This window comes from Temnothorax americanus, unplaced genomic scaffold (assembly GCF_048541705.1).
Source record: "Temnothorax americanus isolate GAGA-0224 unplaced genomic scaffold, ASM4854170v1 Scaffold10, whole genome shotgun sequence".
NCBI lineage: Eukaryota > Metazoa > Arthropoda > Insecta > Hymenoptera > Formicidae > Temnothorax > Temnothorax americanus.
In genome coordinates, this window is record NW_027509231.1 from 212,918 (window position 1) to 233,793 (window position 20,876).

At 37.8% G+C, this 20,876-nt stretch overlaps 1 protein-coding gene across 4 annotated transcripts; it reads left to right on the forward strand.

The window, feature by feature from the left end:
• The first annotated feature begins 112 nt into the window (after window positions 1-112).
• Ncc69 (sodium chloride cotransporter 69) lies at window positions 113-20,871 on the forward strand. Of its 4 annotated transcripts, none has more exons than XM_077414135.1 (19): window positions 113-502; window positions 1,083-1,718; window positions 7,592-8,072; window positions 14,727-14,886; window positions 14,963-15,058; window positions 15,430-15,621; window positions 15,718-15,894; window positions 16,007-16,146; window positions 16,414-16,713; window positions 16,926-17,151; window positions 17,231-17,352; window positions 17,440-17,575; window positions 17,652-17,863; window positions 17,940-18,181; window positions 18,263-18,411; window positions 18,517-18,838; window positions 18,914-19,068; window positions 19,192-19,300; window positions 19,386-20,871. In XM_077414135.1, exons 3-19 carry the CDS (start codon window positions 7,803-7,805, stop codon window positions 19,519-19,521), a joined length of 3,144 nt encoding a protein of 1,047 aa, XP_077270261.1. In that variant the 5' UTR covers window positions 113-502; window positions 1,083-1,718; window positions 7,592-7,802; the 3' UTR covers window positions 19,522-20,871. The 4 variants fall into 4 exon arrangements, with proteins under 4 accessions (XP_077270261.1, XP_077270270.1, XP_077270251.1 ...); XM_077414144.1 differs by having other exon boundaries at window positions 1,083-1,697; XM_077414125.1 differs by having other exon boundaries at window positions 1,083-1,410.
• The last annotated feature ends 5 nt before the right edge of the window (window positions 20,872-20,876 follow it).

The following is a 20,876-nucleotide window of genomic DNA, read 5'->3' on the forward strand; positions in this document are numbered from 1 at the left end:
GATGTATGGTTTACGAAATTATCTCTTTCGTTTTTTTTTGCAAAGTCGTCAGAAATTCAATCGAATAACATAAATTTAACATATTTGAATGAAAATCAATGTAAATATACATATGTCTGTACGTGCATATATATACGTACATATGAACTTTGATAAGATTTCTGTCTTTCTTTTTCCTTTTTTTATCTCTCTGTCTCTATCTCTATAACATTACTATCGTGGCAATTTTTTTATAGCATTGTTATTAATTTAAATGCCAAACAATTATTATATATATATACACATATATATAAGAAAATTTTGCTTCACAGAGCTGCAACGTAAGAATTAAAATTGTGATAGGGGTTTTTGTTCGGCACATGCGAGCCACGTGGAATAACGCTTCAATATGTAGATATATCGGTGCCAAATGCTCGGGATAAATGCGTCATGCATGACAACAGTGGTGTAGCGCGGTTAACGCGAAATCGAATGCGTCGTGAAAACCCACACACAACCACATGTAAGTGTCACATCTTTAAGTACCGAGTCATCATTTGAGAATCTGTAGGATTTTAAGTGACGTTATAAATGACGTTCAATTAAGACTTATCTGATTATTCACGAGAGATCTAAGAACAGTTACATTGGGAAATGCAATTCTGACATTATACAAGTTGTGTTCTGACTCATTAATGATAATTTTATTTATCTCTGTAGGATATCTGTAGAATATGATTATAATAGTATGAAATTCATGAGAAATATATATTATTGCCAGTTGGACCAAGTTCTACACAAATAAGAAATTCACTCGAGAAATTATTTGAATGTATTTTTGGAGATAGTTTATATATATATATATATATATATATATATATATATAATATTCCGCATGAATTTTTCGACGATTGACAACAATGACGTTTTCTTTTTAAAAATCAAGTTATCCTAGTTTGTTTTCTTGGCACATATATGTACAACGTCTAATCCTATATACAGCACTTTGAATATTATACAATTTCACGCAAATTATCAATGAAGATATCAGACATGATAGGACTGTATCTACAGATTGTGTAAAGAGCGAGTACATGTTACAGAATTTGCAAGAGGGGTGCAGTGCCCGCGCGATACAATACTGCACACCGGCGACGCCGACGGTGCGTTGGTGCGTGTGCCGGTCTGCCGGTCCCTGCTCACGCATCGGAGCGAGTCAGCGAGTGTCGCGAAGCCCGAAGCCTGAAGCCCGAAGCCCGAGGTAAAGGGGATTTCTGCAACGGCCCGTCACGTCAGTAAGAATCGGGATTTCGCGTGGTTCGGACGTGCAGAGACGGCGGAGTCTCCCCACAGTTCAGTCGCAAGTGACACGAGCAGCACGTGCTCGCGACTCGCGACGTCTGGCGTGCACGCGCACTCATCGATTCACACGTACGTACGTCGAATACACACGCACACGCGAGGCACACGTGTCTATAGTGTCGACCCTGCCGGTCGGCGTCGGCGGTCAGTGCCGGTTGAAGAGACGGCAACAGCGAAAGGCTTTCATTCGGTAGCCCACTGTTCTCGGCGCAATGATCGAGGTTTCGAAAAGCCCAGTAGCTGGATAGAGCACAGAAAAAACGATACTGGAGATAAATATATATATATATAGGGTGCGAGGTTATGAGGAAGCCGCAAATCTCTGACGTTTGGGAGGATCCCTTGCCTACAGGATTGTGAGTTTAGCGAACGAGAAGGTGAACAGCCAAAGATCGAGTTTTTCTCCATGCATTCAACGCTAAATATGGTTTACGGTTTCGAATTTTATCTTATAAATATGCAATTTTTTAACTTCTCGCTTTTAGCAGAAGACATATTTCTCTTCTGCTACCCAGAAATTTTACGCTCGGCTGACGTTTGGAGGCGACAGGAGACGGATGGACCAGTCTGGACTGGACCAACCGCGTTTAGTGTCGAATGCGCGGCGAGAATGCGGTCCCTCGATTTCGCCGGGGCGGGCGGCCAAACGAGCAGGTCGCGTGCGAGAGCGAACGCGTGGAAGCATACAGGGCCGATTTATGATTTAAGACGCTCTCTGTTACTCGTTGAGACTCACCGTTAAGCAACTTTCTGTTTTTTCCACTCCTGTTTTTCATTAGTAGTAAATATCAATTTGAGATTAGACGATGACAAAACGGTTTGCTCAACCAAGATTATCCTTTGTCTACAGAATCACTTCTATTATACTTGTAGACAATCACAAAAGACGGCTATATCGTTTGCCGTTAGCCTTGCACCGGCCCTGTGTGGAAACGTTTGCATTCGCAATAAAGGCCGCGGCACCGTTCGCGATCGGTCGGCGTTGCTAAGCGCGCCGACGATTTTTTAAAAGGCCGTCCGCCTTTTCTACATCCTCTGTTCCGCGATTTCGCGCAAAGTGACGTTTTACCCTGTCTCTTGTGTATCTCGTTTAATCTCTCAATTTTTATCTGGCGCGATCGAAAGAATATATTAATTGTCTCATCCATAGAAGCGAACGAAGTGTTCGCTTTCTACGCTTTACACTTCTTTTTATCATCATAATCTTCATTTAAAAATTATGAGATAACATATAAGCAGGATGGTCTCCAAAATCTAGAATGTGCTTCAACAAGATGCAATGAATATTTGATGAAATTCATATTGGTTGGTTCTTTTCAAACAGATTTTTTATTTCCTTTGACTCGCTTTTCTTCACCAGTATTTTGAAACTATTATATGTTGTATAAAGAAAGATCGAGACCTTGTCAAAATTAAAGATTTATTTTTTTATGAAGCCACTTTGTAAATCTCGCTCGTACCTTACCTTGTTCTTAAAACAAAACGAGAGCCGAGGGAAGAAACGATATGCAAACTGTAGAATCGGTTCGAGGAACAACCTTCGATTCGTAAGAGCGAAATCTGAAGAGCAAGGCGAAAGCCCGTAAAATCGTTTCGCGAGACGGAGAGCACTCGACCTTCGTTTATAAAGGCAAAATTCGAAGAATCGAGCGAAAGGCCGCGAAGTCGACGCCGCGAAGTCGATGCCACGTAGAACACATAAGACGTGGATCTTTGATTGTAGAAACAAAATCCAAGGTACTGGCCTGCCTACGGCGATTGCAAACTTTCGAAATAAATGGTAGTTAGCAACGAGATCAAAGAACGAGCTGATCGACTGAATTTTACAGTTTTTAATGCCTCATCCATCTTCGGACTAGCGCTATCTGAGTTTAGAGTTTATTTAGTAAACCATTGACCACTGTGTGAGTTACATTTTTAGCCAAGTTATATTTAACTAATTGTGGCCACGGTGGAATTTTTAACGTCACTAGAATTTGGTTCGATTTCTTTTTTTACTTACATTCTCGGATAAATTTAGAAAATGAGTTTTATGGAAACTTTTGAAGATATCATTTATATTTATAACAAATTAGTTTTAGGTAGGGTCCATGTTGGTTGAATTTGATAGAAATATGCAGAGAGAAAGAGAGAGGGTCGGCGTTTAAAGCCATCGCTACTAGGAATTTCGCGGTCGAATCGTTGGGATAAGATTCTTATCTTACCTAATGGGAAATGATGGGATAGGAAGCAAAAAGCGGTAGCACTGGCCGAGAATAGAGCAGATTACAGTTCGAGCTTCTGGAACGTTCAACCTCTCTCTCTCTCTCTTTCTATGAAAAAAGAACCTCGGCATTTCTTCGAAGTTTTTAGAATTTCTGGTTACTTGTAAACCTCTGACGTAGCTTAATTTTTAGGAATTAACTTCCATCAATGACAAAGTGTTAATCTAATCTTTTGAATAACGGGTTATCTCAAGAAAAAATATTTTTGAACAGGTGTCCATTCTTGGAACAGTTCGCATTCGATTTTTCCACGGATCTTTTTTATAAGCTGAGAAACATGATTAACTTTATATCGAGGCTTTTAATCAATTTAATTTGTTCAATTTATTAATTTACTAATTTATTAACGCATTCAATTTATTAAATGCATACCAATTTAATAACACCTAAATTATAACAGAACATGTAATTTGCGCCCTAATATAAACCTTAAAATATTTTATTTTTTTCCGGCATGAAATGATACAATCGTGCGACAGTAATAATTCGCGTGTAGATGATTAAAATATCTATTTGTTTCGATAAATAATAATTTATAGACAGCCACGGGTAGGCTCGTCAGTGAAAACATCTTCCCCGTGGATTTCGGTGACGCCAGCTGATGATGCTCGCAACGCTTCGCTGCTAGCGATGAATGCTCCCATAAAAAAAAGAAAGAAAAAAAATACAAGAGCAGGCGTGGTCTACGAGGACCACATGGCTCGCGGCCGCATTCATGCGAAAGTTTGTAATTCCAATTGCACCGGCAAATGGAATTGTTTTACTTGTTTTATACTTGTAGGTCTCTTTAGAATAGCTAGCGCGGCATCGGCATGATTTGGATCATGTCTTGTCGGAATGGACGGAATGACAGTCTCGATCAGGATGCGCCAGGAATGTTCATTGTCCAGATTGTATTGTTACGCGATGATTTACACGTAAATGGGCCTGCTGGCGTCATCGAGATACGATCGTCAAATAAATTGCAGGCTGCAGATTGACGCGCTTTCGTTTCGCAGTTTTTTTTTATTGCCGTTTTCTTGCTTATCTTTTTGCGGCCCTAAAGCCTACTATGTCTTGCGTTGAAGCACCGGTTAACGGTTTACGGTTGAATAATAACGCGTCCAGTGTCAGTTCACCGCAAACTGGTTTATTCAAATTCGAGCCGCGGCCGGTTGATGCCCGATACAGAATAAAACCCGGCGCGATCCGCAGGCGGTTTAATAAAGATTCCCGTCAATTAAGTATGGATTTGAATCCGAGCGTGAACCGGTTTAAACCACTTCTCGGCGGAGTTAATATCCGGTTATGTCGCATTAAAACCCTTTACGCGGAATAGAGAGCGATCGTCAACGTAACATTGTTAAACGATATCTTTTTTTTGTATGCGTTGAAACTGAAGTTAATGAAACGTTACAAGAAACGATACAATTATCGCTAATCAAGGATATTTAAGATTAACGGCACATACATCCGTTTCATTTCAAGAACTTGTCGGGATTTAGATTTAAGAGTTTGTTATTATTATTTTACTGTGGCTTTGAATGACTTCAAACATATGTAATTTGTAATTTGTGTGATTTAAGTGAACGTCTCCTTGGAACTAATCAGGATCAGGAACTAATCAGCAATTCTAAGAAATATCTAAGAAATACGAGAGGACATTAGACATTAAACATTCTTCGCGCATCGCCGCGCTATTAGATGATAATGATTCGAAAATCGCCGCTATCTATTCGACGATTAGCATATTTCGTCGCCGGGTAATCCAAGATCGCAAGAATAACTGGGAAAATCATTTCATCAACGAACTGATTGGCAATCTTTCAATTTTCGATAATAATCCCCTCTTTTTTTTCTCGGATCTGACGCAGAAATTGAGATGAGCTCCTTTTCTGGAAGTCCCTAAGAAAGCGGACCCTTCTATTGGACACATTTCGGAAGTCGAAGAGGAAAATTGTCTCAAAAATTTCGACCGTACCATTCAATGGCGGGACTCTTCGGGCATCGCGCCGTAGATTTTTATCTCTCTCAAGATTGGTATTCTTTTCCATCTCAGATTTGCTTCTTTTTATTTTCTTTCAACGCAATCCGCCGACGATTTAATCTCGGGCTGATTCGCGCCTCGCGGGCGCCGCGACGACGGCCTTAAAATCGACGCGATCGCCAGCGATAATAAGGAGGCGCTGTTCGACGAAGTCAAACAGTTCGATCCCGCGATTCGAGGATCGTTTGCCCTCGCGTCGTTTGTTTAGCTGCTAATAATTAAGACATGGTCGCGGCACTCATATGCAGCCGATTTGGTGCCCGTTGGCGCGGCGCAAACAATCGGCGCGATCGGAGGACGTAATGAGGGAAATTACGTTGACGCTCGCGTCAACTCCTCGCGAATTAAATTCAGATGTCACGTCGAATTAATTAGTCACGCTCGCAACGCTTAATCGATTGACGCACACGTGGAATATCGGTAGCGCATTAACGTCAGTCGACTTCGTGCCTCGCGATGATCGCATACATTATAAAAGGCATTAATCGTTTCACCAGTATGAAGATAAAAAACTGTATTAATTTATCTTAAATCATATAAAAACGCGACAGTAATTTTATCACTGTCTAAACTCTAGAGCTTGTGGAAATACAGAAAGAATTGAGAATCTTTCTAGCTATAATTATGTAATGATTATAATTGTATTATCTCTTTCAAGTTTTTTCGTATTTTCTTTCGGTAGTTTTAAGAACGAAAAGATTTATCACGAGGTCCGCTGAAGATATATAATTAGTATCCCCATTCGGGATTACAGAGGAACGGTTCGTGTTTGTGCAGCGAGTGCATACGGCGTAGATCCTTGTACCGCGATTAAGGACGACGATATTACCGGCTTCGTAATCGCCACGGTGACAATGATTCGATAGTCTGTCTGCCGGAAAGCGCTGTCACACGTGCATCCGCGTGGGAACGAGGCGACGTGTCACGGATACGGAAAACGACTAAACGCGGTCTTTTTGTTCAGTAATTAAATGAATTAGTGTATTAAACCCACCAGGGATCAAAGATAATCGCGAACGACGAGGCAAGGATAATTTCATAATAATTGACACACCCACGCGCGGTGTTCCTTAATTGTTGCGAGGTGGACAAGGCCAAAGGTCTCCGCTTTGTGTCTCACCTTGAACCCTTGAGGGAAGCTTTTTTGTTTCGGACTTCTCAGAAAAGATCTTTCTCAGGAAAAAATTAATCTCTTACTTTTAGGGGCAGGCTGCTGATAGCAACAGTTTGTACGCTTATTCTGTAGCGCTCGAGTATTAAACATTAATTTTCAGCAGTAATCGACTTTTAATAACATGTCGTTAGATACGAATATTAATAGTCAGTGATATTGGTTCTGGTTTTAATTGTGACACATTCATGCGTAGGCTATTCTAAGAAAATTTATCTGAAGATCGAGCTCGTCTTGTAGATAAAATTGGAAATTCAATGTTTTTTCAGAAATACCTCGTCCATTATTAGATTCGTTGAAATGTCCACTCTTTTAATATCTTCCATGTCGAGATATTTCGCTGGAATTTCAAATATGGACACGATTAATATATATAGACACAAGCATTTCATATGAGACAAGCGTATTTGATTAAGTCTTATCAAACATGTCAAGTCGAATGAGCTGTATGCTTTAATTGCGGCATAGTATTCTATTTTTGTTTTTTTAACTATCGTAATTATATAATATCGAATCAATCTATTAATTTAAAATATTATCTAGTACTGTTAAGTATAATGTTAACATAATGTTTTATAATTAACAGGCAGAATCTTTTTGTAGATACATGATATTACATTAAAGTATATCTCGTAAAACAACACGATTATATATAATTTAAAATGTCTTTTATTCAATACAACGATATATGTTAACATAATAATAATAGTTAGTGCGATGAAAAGCGTTGTCTAAATTTTTCTAAAAACGAAAGGATAAATATAACATTTGAATAATGATTGTCGACAGGTGACCGCATCGAATGTTATCGGGCGACCGCCTTGGCGAATCGATAAATTCTCGAAGAGGAAACCGGAGAGAAATTAGATTGCCGTTTGATCGACCATTGTACACGCGGCCACTCGATCCTCGAGTTACCGAATCGCAGTGCGGTGTCTAATATAAGTCACTGTGCGAGCAGAAGGAAAGGAAGAAGTGCGAGTAAAAAAGCAGCAAAGACATGGCGCACGAAAACGGAATAAACGGCGGCGATACCGACTCGGAGTCGGTGGAGTTGAATCCTCTGAGGAGAACCAGATTCCACGTGAATCGGGTCGACAGTCTCGAAGGTCGGGCCAGTCTTCTGGGCGAGCAGGAGACCAAGAAGTCTCTCAGATATATGACCAGAGAGGCCCTGCCCAGGCTAGACAATTACAGGAACATCATGAGCATCCAGGCGGCCCACAGACCCTCCTTGGATGAGTTGCACAATCCCACTCTCCTCAACAAGGTGAGGCCTTAATGACTTCTCCGAAGGCAACATTGTTGCCGCGCGAATCGAACACTTTCATCATTGGTACAATATGTTTTTGGCGTGCGAAAAGTTTGGTACGATATCCGGAATTTTCCTCTCGGCACAAAATTTTGGGCGAAATTTTATATTATACAGTTTATGTTATACAATCGCTACTTTGCTTATTCGTTTACACGCTCGATTGAATTTATCTCTACGCAAAAAAAAAAATAAACATTTGCGAGTGTCATACAACACGCTGCAGTATAAAATGATTATATGGTCTAGAATTTTTATTTTGCGAGACGCTTTCACATGATTACGGTACAAGAATGAAGCGAAAAGTACGGGACATTGGCGATAAGCCGAAACTCAATAACGATAACGAATGACACATCGCGAGGAAAGTTCGCGTATTGCGTGTCGTGTTTATAATTGTTCGTTCATTAATGTGATTAAAATTGATAATTTTGTTTACGATAAAAATCTGCCAGGTCGACAGAGATGCGAGTGTCGAGTTGCATAATGAACTTCTCGGAACGATAAAGTTCAGTCGTGAAGAGAGAAATGTTCAAATGTAAGAAAGCCTTACGTGGGAAGGGTTAAGCCGCGGCGCCGCCGCGGTAAAAGGTAGATACACGCATGTACACGCATACGGGTGCGAGATAAATGTAAATTTATCAGTACACCGGTACGCCGGTACGCGTCGAGCAAATCCTTGAATAATACACGCGTTCTCGCGTGGCGGAGATGCGTCACGTGTATTCTGACATTCACCCGCTTCTCAATTTTTCACTCGTTATGTACGGCCCCGTTCTCTCGCGTAGAATGAATATCTAAAATTAAACAGGAATCTTACATGCGGGCTGTGTGTAATGTGTAGTATCTGCCACCGTATGATTATAGCTCCACGCGTTTCTATTATGTATATGCTCCAGAAGATAGCCCAAGGAAGCGTACGCTAGTAGCACGATCGGATTTCCCGTGTAGTAAAATTTGATCTCTGCCTTATTAAATTATTTAAATTAATAATTTAAGAAAGACGAAGTTGCATGCGTAATAGTTACAAATTTATTTTAATTAATTTGTTTTTCAATTTTTTCTTTGAATATATTTCGGTTTTAAACCCTGCAGAAAGTGACTTCTGCAGAGAAATAAAAACTTATTTATGTTTGTTGTTTGTTCACGACTAAAAATTTTGCTATGTAAATAGAAATTTCGTTTTATCTGTTATCACCTCGGCTATCACTGATGTTATCACTGAGCTCTTTTTCTAGGATTATATAGCGATCAGTATACAGCGCGTAATACGATAGCACGTGCGTGCCCCTTTGTTTTGCCAGCGTGGTGGTCGACACACGGTATTGATTACGCTCGCTCGAATGATTCGTAAATCATCGCACAATTGCAGAGATTGTTAATTGTGCAATTAACTCGCCGTTGAACGCAAGCGTGGCGCCGAGATTCCGTCCCCGGCAAAAGTCAGGCGGAAAAGTTCTTCGATTTATTTATCTGTCCGTTCGAGCGAGAATAGAAAACGCGATACCGCGAACGTAAATATGGAACGTACCACTGAATTTTTATTGCCTTATGTGATGATTCGTCGACAACGGCACGACTTTACGATGCCACGGAGCACCGTTATCAAGCGGTGTAACACCGGTGTAACGCGACGTCAAATATTTGCAGTGACTACTTTCGAGCACGTAGTTTGTATTTTTAGGAGTATTGTTCCAGATATACGACACAAGGATGTTGCACTAATTGCAATTGCACAATGATGACTAAAATTAAACAAGTCTAATCTCTAATTTAGTATTAATTACGTATCTTCTTTGTAATTTATTATTGGACATAATATTTTTTTTACAAGCATTATTTACGTGACATATATTCATGGAATTATTAATGATTAAAATCTATGTTTCTCTGTTTCTCAATAACTTATTAATTTTTTTCATGTAATTTGGATGTTTAGTTTCACGTCACTTACAATTGGATGGAGAGTCTTGTCCTAATTCGGAATGTCATCATCGATGTAGCAATGATTGCAATCATACATGTATTTCATTTTTGATGTATTGCGGGTAGAGAAGATGACTCAGTTAGATTCATTACGCGCAACATTCTTTTTGTGCTATGAATCAGTCTGGTACGCCCAAAAACGTTATCCAAGCGTGAAGCGAATGCCAATTGTCCTTGTGATACTTCAGATACAAACGTATATCGTACGATCGGGTTTGGTAATGCTGCCCATTTCCGCTGGGCAATGCCCGTAAGAATTTTTATTTGCTCAGCAATTTTAAAATTCTTGCAAGGCAAAAATAATGCAGACCTTTATCTATCTGATGTTTTGCATGCGATAAATATTTGCATTGTTGCGAAAAATAATACGGTTCCATCATACATATTACTTTTAAAATTCCGAAAAGACACTGCACTTTTGTCTTTTAAATATAATTAACGATCTTTTGCAATTGCAAGTTTGAGAGGTTTATACATGTCGTGCAATTAGTAAAAAAAATATACAGGTTGCTCGGTACAATAAATTCAATCAAATAGGACGATGAACATAAAGGATTTTTTTACTGTCATATTTTATAGATTACAAAAAGCTATTTAGATGGTTCATACGAGAAGAGACTCACGACTAAAGAGAAAGGGGATAAAACTACACGATTGACCGCTTACGTGAAGGAATGACATGATTACATACTAGGTCACGGAGAATAAGTATATATGTATTTAAACAAATTCAGAAAAAACGTCACGTAGGCCATGGCTTGCACTCTGCATGGCATAAATATTAACGAACCGTCTTGTGCCAGTAAGAAACTAATCGGAAAACACTTAAGTACACGCGCGAACTCTAAAATGTTACGAAATATATTTTGAAATCTATTGAAGAAATCAATATATTTTATTAATAAAAAATGCATTCTAATATAACGAAAAAATATCAACAGACATTAAAAAGATATTCAGAAGTGTAATTCAGAGTGTACTATAAATAATAACTGAAAAAAAAAAATATAATATTAGCGTAATATGCGAAAATAGCGAAAAAATTTCAGATAGCGGATATGCTTGCAATGGACAGATAATAAATAAAATAATACGTGTACATTACAACACACTGTGACGCAATGCGAGAAGTATATGGAAAATGTCGAGTTCAACGTGTTAAGTTGAATTATCTATGCAACAGATGTTGCGCCGTTAGTCACGCTTCGTTAATGCGAGCGAGGAAGTTTTTCAGACGTGGATTACAGAGTACACGTTGCAATACAGTATACATGTGACTCGCCGCGGTACATAACTGTTGGGTCAAAACTGAGGACCCGTCACGTTCGCTCGGGCAATTAAAGCCCGTCGCTCGAGATGATGACAAATACCCCAATCAGCTCGCCGCACGCGCTTAAGACGACGTAATTCCCGTCCGAGGAATCAATCCCTACGAAAGATCCAGAATTGTGACACTTGGAGGATCAAATGGACCCATTTGTCACGTGTTACGTTGATAAATATCGCGATAATTAGATAAACGAATTTATGTGTCACGAGTTCTCGTCGTAACTGGACTGTTAATAATTGAGCGACATGTCTCTCACATGTCTTGTCACGTGACTCATTTTTTCGGGTCAGGCTGATGTTGTTAATTGGCTGTAATTAGCGATTTTCTACTTCTATTTGGATCGTAGCTCTATGCGATACAAATAAGAGAAGTTGATTACCTGCACTAGAGTATTAAAGGCCATTGTTAAACTGGGTTTAAGTGTGGATTACGTTTGAAAAGATAGCGAGACAAATTTAACAGATTCACAATAAAGAAATACCTTCGCAAACATATTTGCAGACACATTTCCCGTAAAAAGAAACGTTATATTTTGATAAGAATCTGATGTAAATTGAACCAAATGGATCTGTATCTATGTTCTGTACTCAACGGGATATAGATTTGTCTTAATGTCAATATCGTTTACCGCTATTTACATGCGAGATTGATTCTTAATACACTACTATATTGATAGCGTGACGTGTGTTATGTTGAGTTTGCATATTGTAAAAGAAAAATTTCAATTTAATCCCGTGATGCCTATTATTATAAAAAATTTCCGGAATTGCAAGTAATTATAATTACTAAATGAGAATAGTGCAAAAAGTTTCAATGACTACATTTCGCGATCGTAGTTGACAGATCGGCTGTCGATCAAAATTAAATCTATCACGCGAGGTGATAGGATTTCCGTACAAATCTAGAACTTTTTTACGTAAAATCGATGCAACATAAAGAGGATACATAGTTATAGAAGTTATGCTGTCAAATATTTTTTTATTTTTTAAGAATTCTCTGTTGCTCACACACAGTATTGCGAACGACTTGAACGATTGAATCGTACGTTTACACTTGTAGCTCGATGCTTGTAGTGTCAATGGGCACAGTAAAAAGCGTACTCCGAATAAATCACGAGCCTCTGACAGATAAGCGTGTTACATTATTTGAATACGCTCGTGGCATATCGTAGTGGAAGATATGAGCATATCGCGAGGAGCATATAATGCATGAAAGAAGGCTTACTGTATAGAGAGAGGGTCTTTATTCTTTCTCTGTGTCGTACCACCGTCGTAAACCATTTATGCTCCTTGTGTGCGTACGATACGTACGATATACATGTAAATGCTTGATTGAAAAGTTTCGGGTTTAGTCTTTGCAATTTTCGATCGACTGTACTCTAAGGGTCGCAAAAATTAGTAATTAAATTTACAGCAGCTTCCTGTGAAATTACTGGAAACACGAAAAGAGAAACTTTCAAGAAACCTTGATAACTAATAATTATTTGCGATAATTTATGTAGTAATTAAAACTTTCACGTGGAAATATATTGACTTAATTTATTGATAAGAAGATTCTCTTTTTTACTATTGCTGTTTTTAAAAATTTGTCTATTTTTTAAAGTGTTATATATTTTTATTTTTTACAAGTTTTTACGATAGGAATAAAAAGATAAATTTTTTGTAATATAATGATGTTCAAATAAGAGAAGGGTCGATTTATAGTAAAAGAATTAAGATATTTGGCAATTTAAAATGCAGAAAATGAAGTAGAAAGACAAAATTGTGAAGTTGATTTTATGGAGATGTGCGAGGATAATTTTACACAATAATACCGGAGCTCAATGCAAGGATATTCAAGGATGTAATGGAAAATCACGGAATGGATTAATCTGAGATAGAGAGAGTTCTACATAAGCCTTCAAGAGAACAAGTTGCAATCCAATCAAAATCGAATTGACAACAATTGATCCAGTCGTTGTTATTAATCACTCATCTGATGATGTAAATTATTATTATACACAAACGATGCTCTACAGCATCTATTCTCTACAGCAACCACGTTTGCGTTGATATTTTAAAAGTTTCGATTTAACTCTTCGATTACTCATTCGTTTCCGAGGCTTCTGTAAATGTTTCAGCAAAGCTCGTTCCGTCCGGAATTCATTAATCATCGATAACGATTGTTGGTGCTTTTAAACATACGTTATAAAACAAGAAGATGAGGACTTAAACGTTTTTCAGACACGATGTCTCAGGGATATTTCCAATTTCTTTTTAATTGAGCAATCCTATACGTGCAATTCGCAAAAAGTTCCGCGACACCAGACATCGCTGTACCGTTGCCGGTTACACGAGGCTCGGTTACGTAAATCGTTAAGACTTCATTGGCCGAGTGGCGGACCCTTCCTCGAGATCGGAGTCACCTTCAATGCCTTCGATAATCGCCTCTGAATCTCAATTTACGCGCTAATCCGCTCGCCGCGGATCCTACCGGCCAGCTGCTCGGTAAGACGGGTAACCGCCGCCTCGACATCTGTAAGAAATCGTTTGGATTCATTTAGAGAGCTGACCTTGAAGTTTCTCGGTACGTCGATTATCCCATCGGATTGATGAAGACATTATCTCAACGACACGGAGCATAATTACGAGCCGGTCGTATCCTTTATAGACGCGATTACGCGATACGCGATGTGCATGGAAAAGCAGTCGACTCTGATGGCATACGAAATTGCAACGCTTTGTGAAAGCTCTTTCTGAAGAGACTTTGTTAATTTTTATTTTTATTTTTTTTAGCAACTTTAAATCTTGCATAGTTACATGTTTTCACGATGCGCGCGAACGCGGAACGGCAATCCGCAGATCTGCTGACGATGCAGCGGAATAGAGTAGAATAATAGATATGCAGAGAAATAAAAGGACAATGCAATGTGGAAAAGAGGAGACTAAAATATAGGATAACTATTGCAGATGCGATATATAAAAAATGTGATAAATGATGCATTCTTTTGAAATTAAATGGGAATTACAAGAAAATATTACATTAAAATCGGATAAGAATTAAATAAAAATCTGATCACAATTGAATTTAAACAAGATTTAAATAACGATTAAAGCAAAATTAAATTAAAATTAAACGAATATATATGAAAACAACTTCTACTGATATTGCAAAATCGATACAAAAAATTATCTCTTATATTTCTTTTAATTTATAAGCGTTAACTTTTTCAACGTTTTACTTTGTATATCTCTATACTATTTCTGGAATAAGATTGGTCCTCAGAACATTCAGTTTATCGAACGATTTATTTTCAGGGTTCGGGCTCGCATACGTTAACTGTTCCGCAACTGAAATCCATGGCGCCAGGAGTGAAATTCGGATGGATCCAAGGAGTGCTGATGCGATGTCTCCTCAACATCTGGGGGGTAATGCTTTTTCTGCGACTCTCCTGGGTCGTAGCACAGACCGGAATAGGTGAGTGTCTTATCGTCGAATCATCTTTTTGATTCATTAGATTCTTGAAATTTTAATGTCGTCGATATTGTTTCAGGCCAGGCTATTTTGCTGATTCTCACGACGACAGTAGTCACGACGATCACATCCTTGTCGATGTCGGCGATCAGCACCAACGGTCTCATCAAAGGAGGTGAATGGCCTTATCAAAGAAGCATTAAATAACGGAATAATAAATATCTACTATATTGGAAATGAAAGGAAAAATGAACAAAAAAATTATTTTTTATAATTTGAGGAGAACTCACATATTTAATTTAAGTCTAACAGAGAATTACATCAATTTAATTATCTCACTGCAATATATTCTTTATCGTTGTTTAAAGGTGATTAAAGTCAACGATCGCCTTCTTATCGGATTTTTTTATACGACTGATAATGTTACATATACTAGACTAAATATTTTCGTAATTATTTGCATATGTGGAAACTGTCTCGACAAATTATTGTATCGATGCAATGGCAACACGGTTAATCAAAACGTGTATATTTCTCCTTTCGCAGGTGGAACCTATTACATGATTTCCAGATCACTGGGACCTGAGTTCGGCGGATCTATAGGTCTTATATTTTCCTTGGCAAATGCTGTCGCTTGTTCCATGTATGTAGTTGGTTTTTGCGAGAGCTTGGTGGACTGCCTCCGTCCTTTCGACGCCTGCATAATCGATTGTGCAACCGCAGACATCAGGATCATAGGTCTATAAGCGTTCGATTGAACTTTATGGCGCTTTTAATCCCCGTTCTAAAGTCATGTCGAGTGCGACACAAATTAAATTTGCATTGGATTTGCAGGCAGCATAACAATAGTTGTACTTCTGATAATCGTTATAATCGGCATGGAATGGGAGGCAAAGGCCCAAATATTGTTGCTGATAATTCTCCTTGTGGCTATTGGCGATTTCATTATTGGCACCTTTGTGGGCCCCAAGAGCGAGACGGAGAGGGCTAAAGGATTCATTGGATACAACGGTAACGTCGCGTCAACATTTTTTTTACGCGTATTTCCGGCATTACTATCTTACAAATATATCGTAATTAACAGATATAATTATTAATTTTGTCGTTTATTTGTAATTTACAGCTAAGCTGTTCAAGGAAAATTTATATCCGAACTATAGAAGCCACGAAGGCGTGAAACATAATTTCTTTTCAGTCTTGGCCATTTTTTTCCCAGCGGCAACAGGTATCCTGGCAGGTGCGAATATATCTGGTGACTTGAAGGTGATTTAGTCCTTTCGTCTATGGAGATATTTATAGTTAATGCTTGACTCATGATGTAATTTATGCATCTATTTTATTATTCATTAGTGTTTGCATATTCGATTAAAGTTATCTTCTATACTGTGATAAATAGTTTTTTTGTAGATAAATGATAAAAAAAAATTCGTTTTTTAATTATCATGATTATTGCTGAAATCAGCGAGTATTTTATGTGATGTCAACACGGAAGTTTTGTGCCATTTTTAAATCTTATCTTGAATTTGACAGGATCCGCAAACAGCCATACCGAAAGGCACGCTGCTCGCGATTCTCTTAACGTCGTTGTCATACTTAATGATGGCAATTATGGTCGGCGGTACCGTTATGCGAGACGCGTCCGGCAACGTTACTGATTTATGGACGACGTACAATAGCTCTCTTTTGGCCCTGTCAATGCTCGGCGCAGACAATGACACTGAGATTGAAAACAGTACAGTTATCGAAAATGTCACTCGCAGTTGGAGTGTATACGGGACCGATTTTAACTGCACCGCAGGATGCAAGTATGGCAGCCACAACAGCTTCGAGGTGCATAAAATTATTAATACAATTCACAAATAAGACTCTCTCTCTCTCTCTGATCTCTGAAGATATTAATTAAATGAAAAGAAGAATCACTTTTTAAACTGAAATAAATAATTGCTAATATTTAAGGAGCTGTGGTAATAAAATTATCAATTATTAAGGAATGTTAAACGCAAAAACCAAAATAGACAAGTGACACTGTCAACTATTCGTAGGTGATCCAATTAGTTTCTGGTTTTGGACCTATTATCTATGCCGGCTGCTTCGCGGCGACGATTTCAAGTGCCTTAGCATCGCTGGTCTCAGCACCGAAAGTATTTCAAGCTCTCTGCCTTGACAAATTATATCCGGGAATTTCGTGGTTTAGTGGAGAAAAAGATAAGGAGCCGATTCGCGGTTATTTACTAACTTTCATTATCGCCGTCGCTTTTATTTTGATCGGTGAGTTGTAATTTTACAATACCGAATTTTCACCGAAAAATTTATTTCAGAAACGAATACATACATCATTTTTTTTCAGGTGAGTTAAACGCGATCGCGCCGCTAATTTCAAACTTCTTCTTGGCTGCCTACACTCTTATCAATTTCAGTACGTTTCATGCTTCCTTGGCTAAGCCAATCGGTTGGCGACCAACCTTCAAGGTATTTTAGCGTAAAAATATAACATTTTTACGACGTTATTATACTTTCATATGTCATTTTAGTAATAATATTCTGTTCTTTTTTTAGTATTACAATATGTGGCTCAGTCTCGCTGGTGCTATCCTTTGCGTTTCTGTGATGTTTCTGATCTCATGGTGGACGGCTCTAATAACATTATGCGCAGTTTTAGCACTGTATTTAGTAGTCTCGTACAGAAAACCTGGTAATTTCGCACAACAGAAATTTATTTAAGCACTGTTTTTTTTCCGCGCTGTGTTCTTTACGAAAACATATTACAGATGTAAATTGGGGCTCGACCACACAAGCCCAGACTTACAATAACGCGCTGACCGCTGTACAGCAATTGGATCGGGTGGAAGAGCACGTGAAAAATTACAGACCGCAACTCTTGGTTCTTACTGGCGCGCCTAACGTGAGATCGTCCCTCGTCGACTTCGCTCATCATATTACTAAACATCAGAGTTTATTTATTTGCGGCCATATTATTGAGGTATCGTCTATTTCCATTCCTATCGACTTGATTTGCCCATTTGACAGATAATATATCGTGTATTCGTGTGTTTTAGACGCCCATATCATACAAAACGCGGAACAGTATGATGCAGAACTGTCCTTCCTGGCTCAGGGCAAACAAGATCAAGGCGTTTTACTCGCTAGTGGACAACTCGAATTTCCAAGACGGTGCTACTTCGCTCCTACAAGCCGCTGGACTTGGGAAAATGAGGCCCAATATCCTGCTAATGGGTTACAAGCAAGATTGGGCCACCTGTCTGCGGGAAAATCTGAATATGTACTTCAACGTCATGCAGTAAGTCCTCGTGTGTAACATTTTAATTAACTTGCAATTTCGTAGAGAGATTAGTTTGGTAATCTTTTTTGTACTTTGCAGCAAGGCTCTAGATATGCATATAGCAGTGGCGCTTCTTCGGCTTCAGGAAGGCTTGGATTGTAGTGCGGTTGTCGGAGATGTTGAAGATCCAAGGAGACTCTCACCTACTTCGATACCGGGCAATCAGAGTTTCTCGCAGCTTAGTCAAGGTTTTAAAAAAGCTTATATTTTCTTGTTCTTTTATATAGGTATATCTAATGTATCTAATATACTTTATGTATATAGCGACATTTAATGATAAATTATTGTTGCAGCTAGCAGCACGTCTGACATATCGATTCCTGGCAGTCCCGCGCCGAGACGTTCGAAAACAATTAACGAATATCCCAATCCGTCTGAGGAGCAGCGCGAAAATCGACCAAATATAGTACCAATTACGAATATACTTAATGTAATAACCAAGTTTCAACGGAAGCATAAGAAGGGTACTATCGATGTATGGTGGCTTTACGATGACGGTGGCTTAACGCTTTTATTACCTTATATTATCAGCACGAGGCGTAATTGGTCTAACAGCAAATTGAGAGTATTTGCACTTGCTAACAAGCACTCTGAACTGGAGTATGAGCAAAGGAGGTAAACATTTTTGATGATGACTTCTAGGAATAATCGCGCGGAATAATCCTTTCGATTAATATTAATTTTTTGTAGTGTGGCAAGTCTCCTGTCGAAATTCCGGATAGACTATTCCGCCTTGAAAGTCATATCGGATATCTCGAAGCCGGCACAAGCCAGTACAAAGACGTTCTTTGACTCGTTGATAGCTGACTTTCAGGAAACAGCCAATTCGAAAAATTCCGACGACGGTATGAATAATTTCTTTATGAGTTTATTCTATGAATAGGATAAAATAAAATAGAACTAACTATATAATAGATTGCTGTTAGGTTCTTGTCAGTGTATGTAACAATTTCATCTTTTCATTTTAGATGTTATTAAAGACTCGGAACTTATGGCGATGAAAGAAAAGACCAATAGACATCTCCGTTTGCGCGAATTATTACTTGAAAATTCCATGGAAGCCAATTTAGTCGTTATGTAAGTATTTATGTCGTGAATTTTATTATATACTGTTTATACACTTTATTATATATTGTTTTCAATAATTGATTTTTTTTTGTAGGACACTACCGATGCCTCGGAAAGGTGCTGTATCAGCGCCTCTTTACATGGCGTGGCTAGAAACACTTACACGTGACATGCCACCGTTTTTACTGGTTCGGGGTAATCATACATCGGTTTTAACGTTTTATTCATAATATTAATGTGAAACTGATTGACGAGACGTTTTATACGCAAAGATGTAGAACGTCACAGCAAGTCACAATAGCGATATCGCAGTATTATAAGCGAAAAGAAAGACTTAATCATTTATATATGCAGAAAAAAATTGATTCGACCATGGCAGAACGAAACATCCAGTGATATATATGTAATAGTGACAAGCTAATGACAAGTATGCCTTTATTATAATGTGTGGGAAAATGCGTTTGTGAATGAACCACTATTGAAGAATGTGCCTGTAATAAGCAATCTCTTGAAAATGTTCAATCATGTAGTGAGACTATTTTTTTTTTTTAAATGATTGAAATATTTCTCGATTCCGAAAAATCTCGACAGTCTCTCTTTAGATGTATAAAAAGATCAATCATATATTATAAATATTTAAAGTAAAGTGACAATCACATAATTTATAGCATTATTTTATCGTTTGTCAAGCAAACTTTTTGTGCCTTATCTTAAATAACGCTGTTTTATATACAATATTTAAGAAGGCCAACCATCTTTTTATAAAAACTTTTATATTTCTATACATATTGAACTTATAAATTTTTGACAATCTTTGAATACAGAACACAATTGTAATAAATTTTGTAAATACTACACAACTAATTGCATTAAAAGTTTTGCTTATTTTTATATGTGTGTTTTATAATCTCGATATAATACTTATAAAAGCACGAAGTTCCGTCATGAAAAATAGTATAAAGAGTAAATGTCAATGTTTAAAATAAAGCAATCGTATATAAAAGTTGTAAAAGCATTACAGACGTATACTACAAGATAAATTAAACGTTATTGTAGTACAAAATGCTAAACTGTCATAGCGAAACTTACAGTGTCAAAGTATATATATATATATATATATATATATATATATATATATATATATATATCTCAATTCTATTTCATATCTCTCATCGCGATATTATCAGGGCATCGCCATCTAAGAATGTTTCAAGTATGTTGTACAATGTTTCATATATATGTACTAAGTTTTATACAGAAATTTTATATCGATTTCTGTTTAAACTTTTAATTACGTAACTTCGTTATAACGTAACAACTCTATCAGTGCTTTTACATTATCGATAACTTTGCGATACATCATTAGATGACACAGAGATATTTATTTGAATGCTTCGATGTGAACACGTTTCAGACTAGTTGCGAATGCATTGCAGGAGTCAGAATACTGATAATACATGATAATATTCTTCCTAATTGCGTAAGCTTTGCAAATTACAAAATGATCTATCGTTGCGCGTGTATGTAGACGTTGGTGCAGTCTTAATTATAATTTGAATTACAGATTAATTTTCATTCAATTCCA